Source organism: Nelumbo nucifera, chromosome 4 (genome assembly GCF_055504915.1).
Source record: "Nelumbo nucifera cultivar China Antique chromosome 4, China Antique-T2T, whole genome shotgun sequence".
In the NCBI taxonomy this organism is placed as follows: Eukaryota; Viridiplantae; Streptophyta; class Magnoliopsida; order Proteales; family Nelumbonaceae; genus Nelumbo; species Nelumbo nucifera.
The window spans coordinates 11,683,284-11,698,105 of NC_142652.1; the positions used below are offsets into that span (position 1 = coordinate 11,683,284).

The window sequence follows — 14,822 nt, forward strand, 5'->3', positions numbered from 1 at the left end:
AAGGTGCTGCCAAGGTAGCCCTACGCGATACACTAGCGTCCCGGCCATTCTCCAATCTACCATGTATACTTGCCACTACTTCAACCCACAAATTTTCTCTCTCAAGAGGCCATCTCCATAACCATTTCCCCAACAGATTTGTATTCTTCTTCCTTACATTCCCTAGACCTAAACCACCTTCTTCCTTTCTTTTACACACAACCTTCCATTTTATTAAGTGGTCCTTTCTAGTCTCTCCCAGCTCCCAAAGGAAATCCCTCATAATTTTTTCTAATTTCTTTTCTTTTCTTGGTGGAATCCTAAAGACAGAGAGAAAGTAGATGGGTAGGTTAGCCAGAGTTGATTTTAATAGCGTGATCCTACCTCCCAAAGAGATGTAACTTCTCTTCCAAGCTACCAATCTCTTTTTACATCTTTCTATAACTGGGTTCCAAAACCTACTTTCCTTTGGGTTTGCACCTAGGGGAAGCCCTAGGTAGGTCAGAGGCCACAAGGTGATATGACATTCTAAGCAATCTGCTATCCTATGTAGGACCATCCCCTCCATATTAATCCCTACTATGCAACTCTTGTCCAAATTGATTTTCATATTTGACACTCTTTCAAACTTCTTGATTAGATTTTTCAATCTCCCGACTTTCCTAATATCTCCTCCTTCACAAAAAATAATGATATCATCTACAAATTGGAGATGAGTAAGTGGGATATTGTCTCTCCCCACTCTCCAACCCCTAAAATCATCTTCTCTGTTTGCCTTAGAGAGAAGTCTACTGAAGACATCTGCCACTAAAGTAAAAAGGAAGGGTGATAGGGGATCACCTTGCTTTAACCCTCTACAAGCTGGGAAGAAGTCTTTTACCACTCCATTAACAAGGATATAAAAATGACAAGATCGTACACACCCAAGCATCCAATTGCACCATCTCTCCCCAAACCCCCGTTGATGTAGAACTTCTTTCAAAAAACCCCAATCTACCATATCATAGGCCTTTTCTAAGTCCAATTTGCACACAAAACCTTCCTTCCTAGATCTCATCATCTCCTCTACACATTCATTGGCTATTAGAATTTGATCAACTAGTTGTCTCCCTTGAACAAAAGCTCCTTGATACCGATTGATGAGGGAAGGGAGAATTACTTTGATCTTCAATGATAGGACTTTAGCAATTATCTTGTAAACACTAATCACTAGACTAATGGGTCAGAAATCCTTTGGATGGTTAGCATCACCTTTCTTTGGAATCAAGGCCAAGAAAGTTGCATTAACTCCATGGAGAATTCTTTAAAGACTTTCAGTAAATCATCTTTCGGCACTTCCCAACAATCCTGATAGAAAGCCATTATGAATCCATCTGGGCCCGGTGCTTTAGACCTATTCATGGAGAACATTGCCTTATTTCTTCTTCCTCAAAATCTCTTTCAAGCCAATTTGTTGCCTCCTCATCTAGTAAAGGCCACTCCAAACCTTCTAAGCTCAATCTATCCTCCAGAGGTCTCCTGTAAAGGGATTTAAAGTGGTCCACAAAGATTCTGGCAATTTCATCTTGATTTGAGATTAGCCTTCCATTGATTTCCAACCTAGCCACAAAGTTTTTGTGCCTTCTTCCATTGGCGATCGCATGAAAGAATTGTGTATTCCCATCCCCTTCCTTTATCCATTTTTGTCTTGACTTTTGTCTCCAAGATGTTTCCTCTCTCTTGAGGACTTCTTCCAATTCTTTTTTTTGATTTCCATCTTAAATCCTTCTCTTCCGCACGGAGATTTCTCTCAATTTCCACATTGTCCAACTCTTCAATCTGGGAAATTAGAGTCAGTTTCCTTTCTTCTAACCTTCCAAAATGATCCCTATTCCACTCCTTTATTTTAGATCTTAATCTTTGCAATTTCTTATGGAATTTGATTCCTTCCCACCTTATTCCTCTTAGTTCCTCCTTCCACCAATCCTCCACTTTCTGAATAAAATCCGGATGCGTCAACCACATGTTTTCAAATTTGAAAGGAGCAGGGCCATGTAAGAAGATTTCTGTTCCTAATCTAATGGGGTGGTGATCTGAAGTGACTCTAGGCAACACCCTGGAAACCAAACCTTCCCAATGATTTTCCCATCCTCTATTGAACAGAAATCTATCCAGCTTTGAGCATAGTGGGTTTTCTTGAAAATTGGACCAGGTGAAATTGGGTTGCAACAGAGAGATCTCCTTCAATTCACACAAGCCTATGAATTCATTAAATTTTCTCATACTAGTGGTGATAGACTGATTGGGATTAGAAGTTTCATTGGAAAATCTTATCACATTGAAGTTCCCTCCCAAACACCAAGCACCTTCCCACAAACCCCAAATTGCATACAGTTCCTCCCACATATCACTTCTCTCTATAAGTATTTGGTCCATAGACATTAGTTAACACCCAATTGAATCCACATATATTTTTTATTATTTAATATATAGTATCATGTCGGGCTTTGGCTCGGGCCGGGCTTTTTTGAGAAAGCCCGAGCCCGACCTAAAAAAAAGTCGGGTCCGGTGCTTTAGGCCCGAGCTTGAGCCCGTGGGCCTAAAATTATGACCAAGCCCAACTTATAACGGGCCGGGCCGTCGGTCTACCCAGCCCATGAACAGGTCTAGTTACCACCCACTCCCATTTACCACAATCTTTCCTGCTTTTTCTCAAATGAGTACCTAAATGATGCTTCTTGATGATCGACTCTTTCTGCCAGACTTGAAGCTCTGAACCTCAAACCAAACAATGGTTTACCTTTCCTGACCCCATGAATAAGTTTCTATGTGCTATGGTGTGGCTTCAAATATTTGGTTCCATCTGTGTCCTCATCTTATTATTCCATGTTTGAGGGAATGCAATATAGATGTTGAAGGTATATTATTTGCTTTTGATTGGTTGTACTCATTTAAATTTATCTGGTTTCCCAAGCAGGGATAAAATATCTAGATTGTATCTCTTGTTAACAGTGGCATGGGAAATTTTTTATCCAATATATTTCTTTTGCAGGTTACAATTCCTCTTGGACACCCTACTGCATTTTCAATACTTTCTGATGGGACTGAACATCTTTTACAAACCAAAGATAGTAGCTCGTAAGTTCACTTGAATTTTATGCCACTAAAGTATTTTCAATAATGCTTCAGCTTACAATAACCAACAACCGATAGGAGGACAAGTCTAAACTATTAACGTATTTTGAACCACTTAAATGAGGCTGAGATTTAGGAGTATGATGAAACATAGTAGCTATAGCTGTCTAATATCCCAATAGGTTTTCTTAAAATGAGTCCCATAAGGTAGAACTGTTTCCTAGAATGTACTACATCAATTATTGGTTCTCTGTTCCAGAAATTTGGGCAAGTTAAGCCATTATTAGTTGTATGGAGTCCACAATACCTAGATACTAGTTACAGGTACTTCAATTTTCAATGTAAATTTTGCGTGCATGCTCTAATTGTGTATATGCGGAGTACTTGTCATGGGTAATATAGGTGAAGATCTTTTGTTATGTTGACACCTCCAACATTAAGATAGACTTATCTAAGTAACTGCTTGGAGACATGTTTCAGTACCTATATCTGTATCCATTTTTTTGGGATATTTTATTTCTGTAGTCATTTGTCAGTGCAAAACCTATTCAGAATTCTACAATGATCTCTCTTTAACTTTTCTTCCCCCCCCTATCTGCAGGTTAAGAGATACTATTGTGTATATCATGAGATTGTTCATCAAGAGGGTATTGCTTTAACCTACAAACATAAATTTCATCATTATGTACACTTGGCATTACTGACATTGCTACTTATTTTGCATATAAAGTTGATACTCATCTACTACAGTAGAAGTAAACAGTTTGTGTTACCACTTACAAGTTACCACTACCTTTCAAGAGGCACTTCATGTCCTCGTATTAAAATATATCACATATTTATTGCTCATAAATATTTGAAATGAGATTTACATTTCTCTGATATATTGTGACATGTGTTACCTGTAATACTTAATTTCTAAAGTTCCACAGTAAAAACTGTTTTCTGACTGTACATTCGTATGAAATTACGTTAAATTTTGGTACATTACAAGAAGAAATATTGTCTGCTTCTGTTAAGTTTTGGGCAAAACTTTAAATCTATTTCTTGGTGGAGATTTTCCACCTTGCTGTAATACCTGAGTTTGAATTTAATAAAATTTCTCTTTATTGATAAAAAAAAGTGTGTGCTTCTGAAATATAAAGAGAAAGTGATAGTTGAAAGTGTTAGGGTTGATAGAAGCAAAAATGAGGTACACTCTTTCCATGATCCTCTCATGCACTGATGATTCCTTCACATGTGATCATTAATTCTTTATTGTACATTGCAAGAAAAAATAGTGCCTATATCTGAAATAAGGAGAGATGTAGCTGAATCACCTAAATTAGAGGATGATCATTAGGATTGGTAGAATTAAGCAAAAAAGGGGAAAATTGTTGCCATGGTCGTTCTTAGTTCATCTTAGATGAGAGTCATGAGACTAATATATTCCTTTCCCATAATTTGATAAATAACCCTAGTGGAATGAAGAGGCTGCTTTTGGCATTTCCTCCATCCCCAAGGGAGGGAGGGAGGGTGGGAGTATTTTCCTTTGCCAAATGATGACTTCTGAGCAACCCTGAGGCCTTATTTATTGAAGAATCTCGCAGGTGTTCTTCAAATGGATTAGCTTCCCACAGATGGAGTTCATTGTTGAGAGCTGTTTTATTGTTAACAAGGGTATTTATGTCATTGTTGTTAAGCTAGTAAGGAGGCACCTAATTAAGGGCATTTATCTCATAATCATATAGATACCAATAATAAGGATTAGTGAAGCATGTTAGACACCCTATTCTTCCATCTTTTCTTCCCTCTCTTTAGTTCTTCTTTGTTCTTTCTCTCTTAATCTTTTACAATTTCCAAACAGATTTAAGCCTAAATATTACAAGTTGGTATCAGGGCTTACTCCCTTGGGACCAGATACTCTTTTGACTGTTGATGTCTTCATTGCTGGTAGCTGACATTAGCAGGCCATATGATCAGCCAGTGCCAGTGAGGGAGATACCAGTAAAACTGGGTCGGGCTTGATTTTAGAAGACTTTTGGTGCATGTTTGAGGGGCATCTGAATCAGATTTGATATTTTTCAGAACTAAATCATTTCTTCTAGTCGTTTTAGTTTCTCACAGGTGTTGGTCTTCAAATGGAGATCTCCACAAATGGTGAGTTCATGATCTACAAATAAACTATTTCTGTAGTCTGTTTCTCCTTCATTATATTGATGCTTTTCCAAAATGGTATAGGGATTAGGGAAGTTCAAAGGTGATAGTTTATGCACCTGGGTGTAGGTTGGGTGGAAATTTTGTGGATCAGGTGTTCTTATTCCAATAGATGTATGAAAATATGACCTGATGATTATGATACTTGTTTTATTGTGGGTTAGGAACTCGTGAAGGTGGCAGTGGGTGTAGGGAAAAGTTTGGGTTATGCATTTGGAGTTGCATCCCCTTGGCAGTGTGCTGGGAGGTTTGGAAGGAAAGAAACCAAAGAATTTTTGAAGGGAAATTGAAAAGCAATGAGGAATTAGGGGCATTAATCAGTTCAAAGGCCTTAGCAAAGAAGACTTTGGAGTGGAATTATGGAGAATCTTGAATGTTTAAGTTGCTATTTGTATTCTGATAGAGTTCAGATCATTGTTTTGATTGTATCCTTTTTGGTTTTCAGTTTTATTTTTTATTTTTTTTTTATTTTTTGATGATTGGTGACTCCTTGTCGCCTAGAAGTTGTACCTTTCTTTTGTTTTTTTCAAAATTTCAATAAAATTTCTTCTTTATTTATCTTCAAAAGAAAGTTGCAATGGGCTCAGAGAAAAGTTTAGGATATCTTTTTTGGGCTAATAGAAGGGGGTTGAGGACTTGTAAACTAAAGGTGCTGAGCTTAGGTAAAAGTTTAGGTTACACTTTAGCGCTAATAGAGGGGGGTGCAGTTGGTTGTGAAGGGCTTCTTGGCATGAACTTGGTAAACTGTAGAGTTCTTTTGGGGCTTGGAAATTTCGGAATTCAAGGGAGTAGGTCAAGTAATGGAATTTTTATGAGATTTTGCATGAAAGTTCGGAATGGAGAATGATAAGAACAGCCAATTTTGGTAGGGATTTTAGTAGGTCTTGCACAAAAGGTTAAAAACAATCAAAACAGGAAAATTTGGGAAACTAGGGTAGAGGTGTAATTTTTCAATGACTGTTGTAGAGGATGGCCTTTTTTTGTTATAACAGTAGACAGTAGTGAGAAGTGATCTGTTACAAGGGTCTAGAAGAACTAGGGGCAGACCAAAAAGGACATGGATTGGAGCAGTGGGAAATGATACAAGGGACCATAATTTAACATTGGTTATGGCACTGAATGGAGTGGAATGGCAGAAAAGATTCATATGGCTAACCCCATATGGTTGGGACAAGGCTTAATTGAGTTGGGTTGTTTTAGAAAAATATCTTATTGTAGAAAAATGTGAATAGTCAATTTGATCCTTGTAGACCACATCAAATCGTGTGATTTCATATATCAAATATATTGTTTTGATGCCTGGGTCAAAAGTTATGGCCTGTGAAAGTTATAGGCCATTTTCTTTTCGTTTCAGTATAATTATTTTGATCCAATTCCAAATGCTCTAGGAAGTAAAAAAAAAATCTCATTTTATGTGGTGCTGCATCCAAGGAAGAATTACTTGCTCACTTTGAGAACTTCACCTTTGTGTAGATGTTTGTCATCTTGTAGATGGGGAAGTAGATCCTGACATGTTTTGGCAAAACTCATGCCCAATTTCCACAATATCTCTGGTCGTACAAAGAAGTGGAAACTCTAGCTTATACTTCATTGAGTCAGGGTCCTGGGTAAATCTTGTTCCTTGTGCTTGATAATTCTGGCATCCTTTTCATTCCAAGCACCCCAAAGAACTGCTGCTTTAGTACATTTCCACATTTATCTTATCTCATGTAGGAGGGAGGAAGTCAAATATTTGAAAAACAGACAATGCTATTAGGGAATTACCAAGAAGCTATGAAAAGAGGGAAAATCTGTTTTGTAAGAACAAGAGAGGAATGAATGATTGCATTATCACTATTGTTGAAACAAGATGGTACATGTTGGAGAGATTTTCCATTTTCATTAGAGGACCTCATCCTCGATGGTATTTGATTGTCTTCGGAGTTGCTTTCTAGTATAATGCTTCGATTTCTTGTTGAATAGGACCATTTCAAAGGGAATTAACTGGAAAGAGAAGGGGACTAGGGGATTTATCATGGCTTTTATGAAAGGATAAGCAAGAGAACTGCCCCACAGGATCTGTTTCACACTAGAGTCAAGACCTAGTAGAAAAAAAATTTTAAGGCAAGTAATGAGGGAAACAACCTCATCACCTCCTCATGGTATGTAAGTCCCCATTTCTCCACCAATTTGTTGATGGTGTTTCCTGCATTCCCCCATAATCTGTAAGAGTTTGTCAAAATTAAGGCCAACTTTCATTGATAAAAAAAAAGGCTAACTTGCAGTCAGACATGCCCTGTTCTTGCAATGATTCAGTGCCCTGCATTTCTGCAGTTCTGAAGGATTCATTCAGAAGTTTGTAGCATGTAGATGAACAGAGTTTGTTTTCTTTTGCCATTACTGTGAAACCAGCCACAGATAATATACGTGTTTGCTCATTGTCATGATGCTCCGTTATTTCATTGTAAAAGGAGCAGAAAAGTTTGTACTCTGAAATATTAAGTTATAGTTCTGCCTCTCATGGCTGTAACTTTGTTTCCACTCATTTGACAATGAAACAGATGTAGCATAGACAATCTGACTTTTATACACTGTCAAATGGAGTGCAGTTATCTGGAAGATGTTTTATATTTGATCATTTATTGTTATCATTTGGGATCTATCCAAATTTTTAGCTTTACCTTGTTCATTACAGAAGTTTATTTACTATGGTTGGCTCTTGTCACAGGCTGGTGAGAAAAGGAAAGGGAGGAAGAAGGGACTATTCTTTCACAAGTAGGGAGTTTTCTTTTCTTCCTTTTTTTTTAAAAAAAAAATTTTGATGGGTATTTATTGTAAATTAGTTCTGGTTCCAGATTTTTTCTAGTTTGCTTGTACATGATTTGTAAGAATCAAAAGAAATTCTTTGAGAAAGATGAGATGAAAGTTTCAGTTGAGTCCACTCTTCCCTATTGCCATATTACTCATCATGTACAGGCTTCCAGTATGTGAAAAAGGCCATGATACTCATACTCTATATGTTCATTTTTAAAGCTGTTGTCTGTTGCTAATCCACTATTCTTTTGAATTATTTCACATTTTGTCTATTGGGGCTGTTGTTTTAGGGGGCAGGAGGTATCTGCAGACCTGTCTATGAAGTAAAGTTTTACCTTTAAGGCTGTGTTTTGTTTGAAACAAAAGGTAGGTTTCCCTACCTTTCCCAACCTTTTCTTTCAAACCAAACACAACTTAAATATCATAGAATATTTTGAGACATTTTCCCTGCAGAAATAAAAAAATTCACGACAATAATATGGGAATCTACGTGATCAAAGGATGAAATTGTATCAAATCTACGTGTAGCCTCAGTTAAAGCGGTTCGGGTCGAATTCCATGATTAGCCCCAAACCCTATGGTTTCTATCAGAAGTAGTGATACTGGAAGTCTGTAACAACATCGATATATATCGTCTTCGTGAATGTAGGTGGCTTATGTAGGGCTGCAAACGGAGGATCACATAAACTGGATATGCCTAGATTATGGATTCAAATTTGACTCTTCATCCATTGGATGTTTTATGTCGGATTTGGGTTGCAACCAACCCGTCCCGCAAGTGTGGCTCCCAGCCAACCCATGCGATGACTGAAAGCACACTTGTCACTTGTGGGCCAGTTGTCGTATGCTGATTGTGTGCTTATTCAGCGTGTTTGACTATCACTACGGGCTACGGCTCAACCAGATCTATCTCGTATCACTTCTTATTTTTGTTAAATTTTAGGGTAAATTGTTGAAACCTTCCATGAAGTTTCCCGCTGAAGTTTGAAGCTTGAAGTTTGGTAATTGCAATAACTTCCTCTGAACTTTTTGTTATAATTGCAAGTAGACCTCCTTGGAGGCATGAAAATGTCTAAAATACCTCGGCAGTTGCCTTTGACCAAAAAGTTTATTTTTTAAATTGTCTCTTCATATGAATTGCTAGCCAAAGCCTTTCAATGATTCGATCTCTTTTTTTTTTTAATTGATTTATTTTTCAAATTTATCCTTAATATCAATCACTCAAAGGAAAAGCTGCAAGCTTGCAATTTAATTTTTTTTTTTCTGTTGCTTATAAAGTTTGTATTGTTTTTTCTATAGAAATCAGCCTCAGTACTAACTGCATGGACATTTTTGACATTTTCATGCTGCTTCTTAGAGGATTTTAACAGAAAGGGTTTACTTGCAACTGTGTCAGCAAGTTCAGGAGTGGTGATTGTAATTATCGAACTTCAGGGAAGGTTTCAGAAACAATCAGAAACTTCAAGAGAGGTTTCCACAAATTTTCCTAAATTTTAAATATCATCTATTTGGTTTATTAGAAATTATTTAATATTATCTTATAATATTGCACATAGTATATCTTTAAATACTATATCTATATATGCCATAATCATATTATACTATATTAGGAAGTTATGCGGGACTTTTGTGGTCAATGGCAATATTGTTAAGGGACAACATTGTCCCAAATGACTGCTTAGTGCTAAATGTATTTAGGAAGGAAACCAGCTTTGAGAAATTATGAGGAATTTAAAAAATGTAGATGTTTGATTCTTCACTGAACGACCAACGGGAGAGGTAATAATGTTCACTGTCAAAGACGTGTTCGGATTCAAATCTCCTACTCACACATCACTACAGCTGCACATTCCCAATGTACAGTTATAGTATCCTGTAAGTAGGATTCTTGTGGTAGGAGATCCGAATCGGTAGAAAACAACCTAGCGATGCCTATCAAAGAAAGAAAGATGTATGGCACAATTTGCAGCAACGACAGTTGTCGTGATAATAGAGCTGACTAGCTGAGTGGTTGGGGATGGAGCGATAAGCCGATAAACATGGCTTATGCAAATAGAATTTGTAAAGGCCCTAGCCAGGACCCAGCCGCTTGGCAGGTTGGAGCTAATTTGTAGGCCTGACTTATTTGAAGAGCTGAGTTGGCCCAGATCAACCCGGTTGGTTTCGCTTTCGCTATGGAACCAAAATTGCTTAAAATCCATGGTTGAAAGTTGAAACGAAACATCTGTCATTGTATTAAATCGACTTCACCAACGATCTGAGATCCAAATGATGAAACTTGTAATTGTTTATTATCGCAGTAGTGGGAAATATTAGCACTAAAATTCGGTGTTTATTTTGTTTTGTAGGTGGTCTCTGATCTCGGATCGAACGCCATGCCTAACTGACACTCAGGAACAGAACCAGGGGAACACTCATTTGAGCAAGAAGTTCCGCATCGGAAAGGAAAAGAATCAAAAGATCAAAGTTGGTGTCTCCTCGTCACAGTCACTAAGACTCTCACGAAAGACAAGCAATGAAGCGGGGGAAGTTCCCAGACTCACTAGTTCGATTTCTAATCTTCCAATTTGTAAGATCAATGTTCAGGCTGCCGGACCCAAAGTGAATGCAGACTTTCAAAGATCAACAAGAGCCGGCTATGAGTGAGTGTTATGAATGTTGTTTTTGGTTTTTTACTGAGTTGAGCTTAACTTGATCTTTCATTACTCGGTTGGCGAACTGTGAAATGGGATAACGGGTGGGCATATGTGTGTCAACTTGTCCAATTTCAAGTTCTTTTTTGTTTTCTGCAACTTATTTAAGTCCTTTGGCAGAGAAAAACTCAATTCGATTCAGCCAAACGAATCTTGCCCTGTCATTATTCTGTCGGAGAAAAACCCAACTCAATTCAGATTTCTAACAGACTGAATGGTCTTCATTCCTATGTAGTCCTTGAAAGCTATTAGCTTAGTATGTCTTGAAGCTGAGAAGAAAAACCAAGGGGAAATCTTTCTTAATGTTTTATTTATTGGTTGAGATCTGGGGGGATATACGCCCTCCACTTGGGATTGAATTGTTTATTGTTTTTCATTTTCTTCAGTTATGTCTGTGTGGATCTTGATGATTCTTTAAGTGTTGATTGGCTTACTTATGTTGCTGAATATTGGCATCATTTTAACAAGGATAAAGAGATTTTTAGCAACTAAAATTAATTCTTTAAGAAGTATAAACTTCTTATGATCTCTATCTTAGTTCAATGTAATCCGTGCGTTCTCTTCATCTCTTGCTAGGACCGGACGGCTTGGGTTTCCTAGTATAAGTTCTTTAAGTTGATATAAGGAGATCCCTACATGGAAGAAATAGAAGATGGTCTTTGTTTCTCATTCTTATTTTTTAATCAAATCATCCATAGATTTAGAGAAGAGTAGTGGAATAAAAGAAAAGTCTATAAGACATTTATTGTTGTAATGAATGAGTGGCAAGACAAGAAAATGATAGAATTGAAAATGACAAATTAACTCTTCATATAAGAAACAATTATGCACAGAAACAAACATATTAACTTAATGAGACAGAATAGAAGAACAGTCATGAGATAACATATCTAAAAAGTGCTCCAAGATAAAGTTCTACCTTCTGCATATACAGTATAAAATGGAGGACAAAATTTCAGTTACAGCTTGGTGGTTTTAAGCACTTATATACAGCTGAGGCAGGTTGCTTGTAGTCAGGTATGCTCTTGGCATCTACAAATCTGACTTCACCAGGTCCAAAAGAAAGATCCCTATGCCTGTAAAAAAATATCAATGGCAACAAACCATAATAACATTGCCTCATCATAGCCAAACTGGTAATGATTCTGTGTTATTGGAGAGAATGGATGTTGATATAGATTTTATGTTTACCTGCGAAGGTCGAGACCAACCAAACCAGCTTGTAGGACAGTCAGGTTGTCGGAATCCGGCGAGACAATAATAACTGTATCCCCAGAATACTGTGTTTCAAGAATTGACATGAGTTGTGTCACACGAACAAATACATCTGAGACACTTTCATTAGGAGTTCCATCATCGATAGGAGGTGGTTTGATGCTCGAAGAAATGCCATCAGATGCATAGACCTGAATAAGTTTGGTAAGAAAAACTAATTTAGGTTAGAATAAAGAAACTTATTTCAGAATGGCAACATGATACAGGTTGACTATGCCCAGCTGGCTGTACAAGGATGCTACTTGACATAAGAAAGTAAGAAACTTCTGTATTCATAGTTGTTCAATTGTTCTTGTTCTGCAGAAAGCATTTATTAGCATCAAGTAAATAAACTTTGGAGAACCATTATCAGTTGTAAGGTATCTGTAATAGTGTAAGGCCCTTAAAACGCCAGGGCATTTTGAAGAAAAAAATACAAAAAACAATGAAAGAAAAGTAGATCATCTTTCTCTTCATTCCCTTCTCCTTTCCTCGTCTATTGAATATGGGAAGATTTAACTCATGATGTAACTTTCTTTTCTTTTTTTTTTATTTTTTCGGTAATCAAACTCATGACGCAAGTTGGTATTGAAAAGAAGGATCCCTCTCTGATAGAGCATACATTGAATTCTCTAAAGTGGGGTATCAAGAAAAGGATCAGTACAAGTTTCCGCCATGAACTGCTTGAGGCCTGAGATCCCTGAAGTTGTGGTAGCTGATCTTCTATGAGGGTAGCATTGTACTAAGCCTTAACCAGCAACTCAGAAACTCAGACTTCATTGTTTGGTTACGACTATGAATGAGAGGACCTAATTAATTGAGCTCTTGCTACAGAGTGTGTGTGTTGGTGGCTTGGCGCGAAGTGTTGAGGAAGTGCTAGAGGACTTGCTTGACAACCAAAAATCATTTTCTTCAAAGTTAACAGTATTCATAGATTGCTTAAGAACAAACATGTTCATTCAATTAAAAACAGTATAATCTCATCACATAATTAAAAAAAGAAAAAGAAGTTGATATAGATCCTACCTCAGAAAGGGAGTCCAAGCTCTTGCCTTCATAAGCTCCCAAGCCACGAGCATCCAAAAAGCTGTACTCGGGGACTATGTGGCTGCGACATTTACCAAGGAAATAAACGAAATAACACAAGAAACTGATCAAACAACTCACACAAATTGTCTTCATAAAGCTGTACAGGGGCGCTATTGTTCTTCATAGAAAGAAAACATAAAAGAGAAGAGGAAATAGTGATGTCGATTTTGTTGGACTATACTCTGCTTCCAAATTAGTTCAATGTGATGGGAGAAAGTCAGAAAACCTTTTACAGTTTTATTGGGAAAAGAAAAGGATGAATGGGGTGAGTAAAAGATTCACACCCAATTCACACCCCTGGAAAAGTGTATCTACCTCCGATCGATCCCATTAACTGCGGCAATGACCTCTGCAGCCTGGTAAGCTCTCTGGGTGATGGAAGGCCAAATCCAGCAATTTCCACTGCAAGCTCCCATCTCCTTCAATGCGAGGGCCGCTCTCACCGTCTGTTTCTTCCCTAGTTCCGAGAGCCCGCTGTCCACGGACGTCTTTGCTACTGGGTTCGTGTTGATTATGCCAAGCCTTTCGAATTCTGACTCCCCAGATCGAACTAGAAAGTATCTTTTTTCCCCAAGACAACGAGAAGACGAACAGAGATCGAATTAGTTCAAGTTTCCTCCATAATTGCAAATAGGAGAATTGATGGCTTTAAAATTACCGATTGTTGAGACGAACCGGAGGCATTTGGAAGAGGCCTCGGGCCGCTGCTGTCCGTGCCGAGAGGAGGCTTGGAGTTTCAAACGGGGAGGGAGTGAAGAAAGGAGTGACAGAGATGGTCAGGGAAATGAGGAGAGAGCGGCGGTCGATGGGTTTCAGAAGGAAGTTAAGATTTGTACGATTTAAAGGAGGAGGAAGATATGGAGATGGAGGAAGTTTTGCAGCTGATGATGAGGCCCTCGGCATTATTCTACAGAAACGGCTTCAGTCACAACGGTCGCCAACTGAACTCTGACCTCCGAGCCCAACCGTTTTTTCGGGCTGAGAGATGGGCAAGGATAAAAGAGAGAGAAAACGGATGTATGGTCTGGTACCTCAGTCTCACTCACACTCCTTCGCCGCAGTAAGAGGGGGAATGCTAGCGCTACGGTCCATAAACGGCCATAGGCCCACAGCTGCAAAACGGGTCTGACTATAATTCGAATCAAATCAGGTCCATCCACGTACAAAATCTGATTCAATCATCAATTAAGATTTTAAGAAAAAGCTAGAAAATAGAAATAACAACTCTTTAATTTATACACGTACAAAATATAAAATACGAAATTCGTTAATTATATAGTTGGATTCGAATCTTAATGAGATTGGATCTCAGATCAGTGGTCCGGTTGGTACACTGGGTTTGGTTTTGTACATGGCTCATTATGGTCTGACTCGGGTGTAGGCATATTAGCTCTGATTTATTTGGTGGGTCCAGGTCTGGAACCACATCTAAAAGGTCTGGGCACCAACCCGAGAGGATGTGGAACCATAACCAATGCATATAATAGGTTTTTTTTTTTTGGGTAAAGATGCATATAATAGGGTCTGGGTCCGCGAATACATGGATTCCACTCGGACCGACCCATTGACATACGGATAGTCCGAGAGACCCAGACCCTTTCTTCATACCAACCCGTTAGTCCGTTACCCAGAACCCTGGGCCTGGTGTGCGTGTCTAGTGATTTCCCTCCCGCTCGCTCAAGTCTGTCACGTTTATGGCACGTG

At 38.2% G+C, this 14,822-nt stretch overlaps 2 protein-coding genes across 6 annotated transcripts in view; one reads left to right on the forward strand and one right to left on the reverse strand.

The window, feature by feature from the left end:
• The window catches only part of LOC104587195 (uncharacterized), a 54,155-nt gene that overhangs the window by 33,430 nt on the left and 5,903 nt on the right, over nt 1-14,822 (forward strand). For 2 of the 5 annotated variants that reach the window (XM_010244702.3, XM_010244701.3), the window contains exons 19-23: nt 3,011-3,096; nt 3,695-3,740; nt 7,997-8,043; nt 10,431-10,724; nt 10,896-11,164. In XM_010244702.3, the coding sequence (XP_010243004.1) occupies nt 3,011-3,096; nt 3,695-3,740; nt 7,997-8,043; nt 10,431-10,724; nt 10,896-10,989 (567 nt within the window). In that variant the 3' untranslated portion in view covers nt 10,990-11,164. Of the gene's footprint in view, nt 1-3,010; nt 3,097-3,694; nt 3,741-7,996; nt 8,044-9,478; nt 9,553-10,430; nt 10,725-10,895; nt 11,165-14,822 lie in introns of those variants that run through there. The other 3 variants (XM_088903518.1, XM_088903519.1, XM_088903520.1) reach the window with 2 other exon arrangements.
• Nucleotides 11,639-14,178, reverse strand: LOC104587197 (Phosphoglycerate mutase family protein). Its single transcript, XM_010244707.3, has 5 exons — nt 13,777-14,178; nt 13,434-13,679; nt 13,056-13,137; nt 11,967-12,181; nt 11,639-11,851 (listed from the first exon to the last, which is right to left on the reverse strand). The coding sequence occupies exons 1-5, from the start codon at nt 14,019-14,021 to the stop codon at nt 11,731-11,733; spliced, it is 909 nt and encodes a 302-aa protein (XP_010243009.2). The 5' UTR covers nt 14,022-14,178; the 3' UTR covers nt 11,639-11,730.

Excerpts from the sequence above, each read along its gene's own strand:
- LOC104587197 (XM_010244707.3), bottom strand. The coding sequence starts at position 14,021 with ATGCCGAGGGCCTCATCATCAGCTGCAAAACTTCCTCCATCTCCATAT. Across the intron at positions 13,680-13,776 it reads CCGGTTCGTCTCAACAATCG|ATACTTTCTAGTTCGATCTG; the intron begins GTAATTTTAAAG and ends TGGGGAAAAAAG. Across the intron at positions 13,138-13,433 it reads GTTAATGGGATCGATCGGAG|CCACATAGTCCCCGAGTACA; the intron begins GTAGATACACTT and ends TAAATGTCGCAG.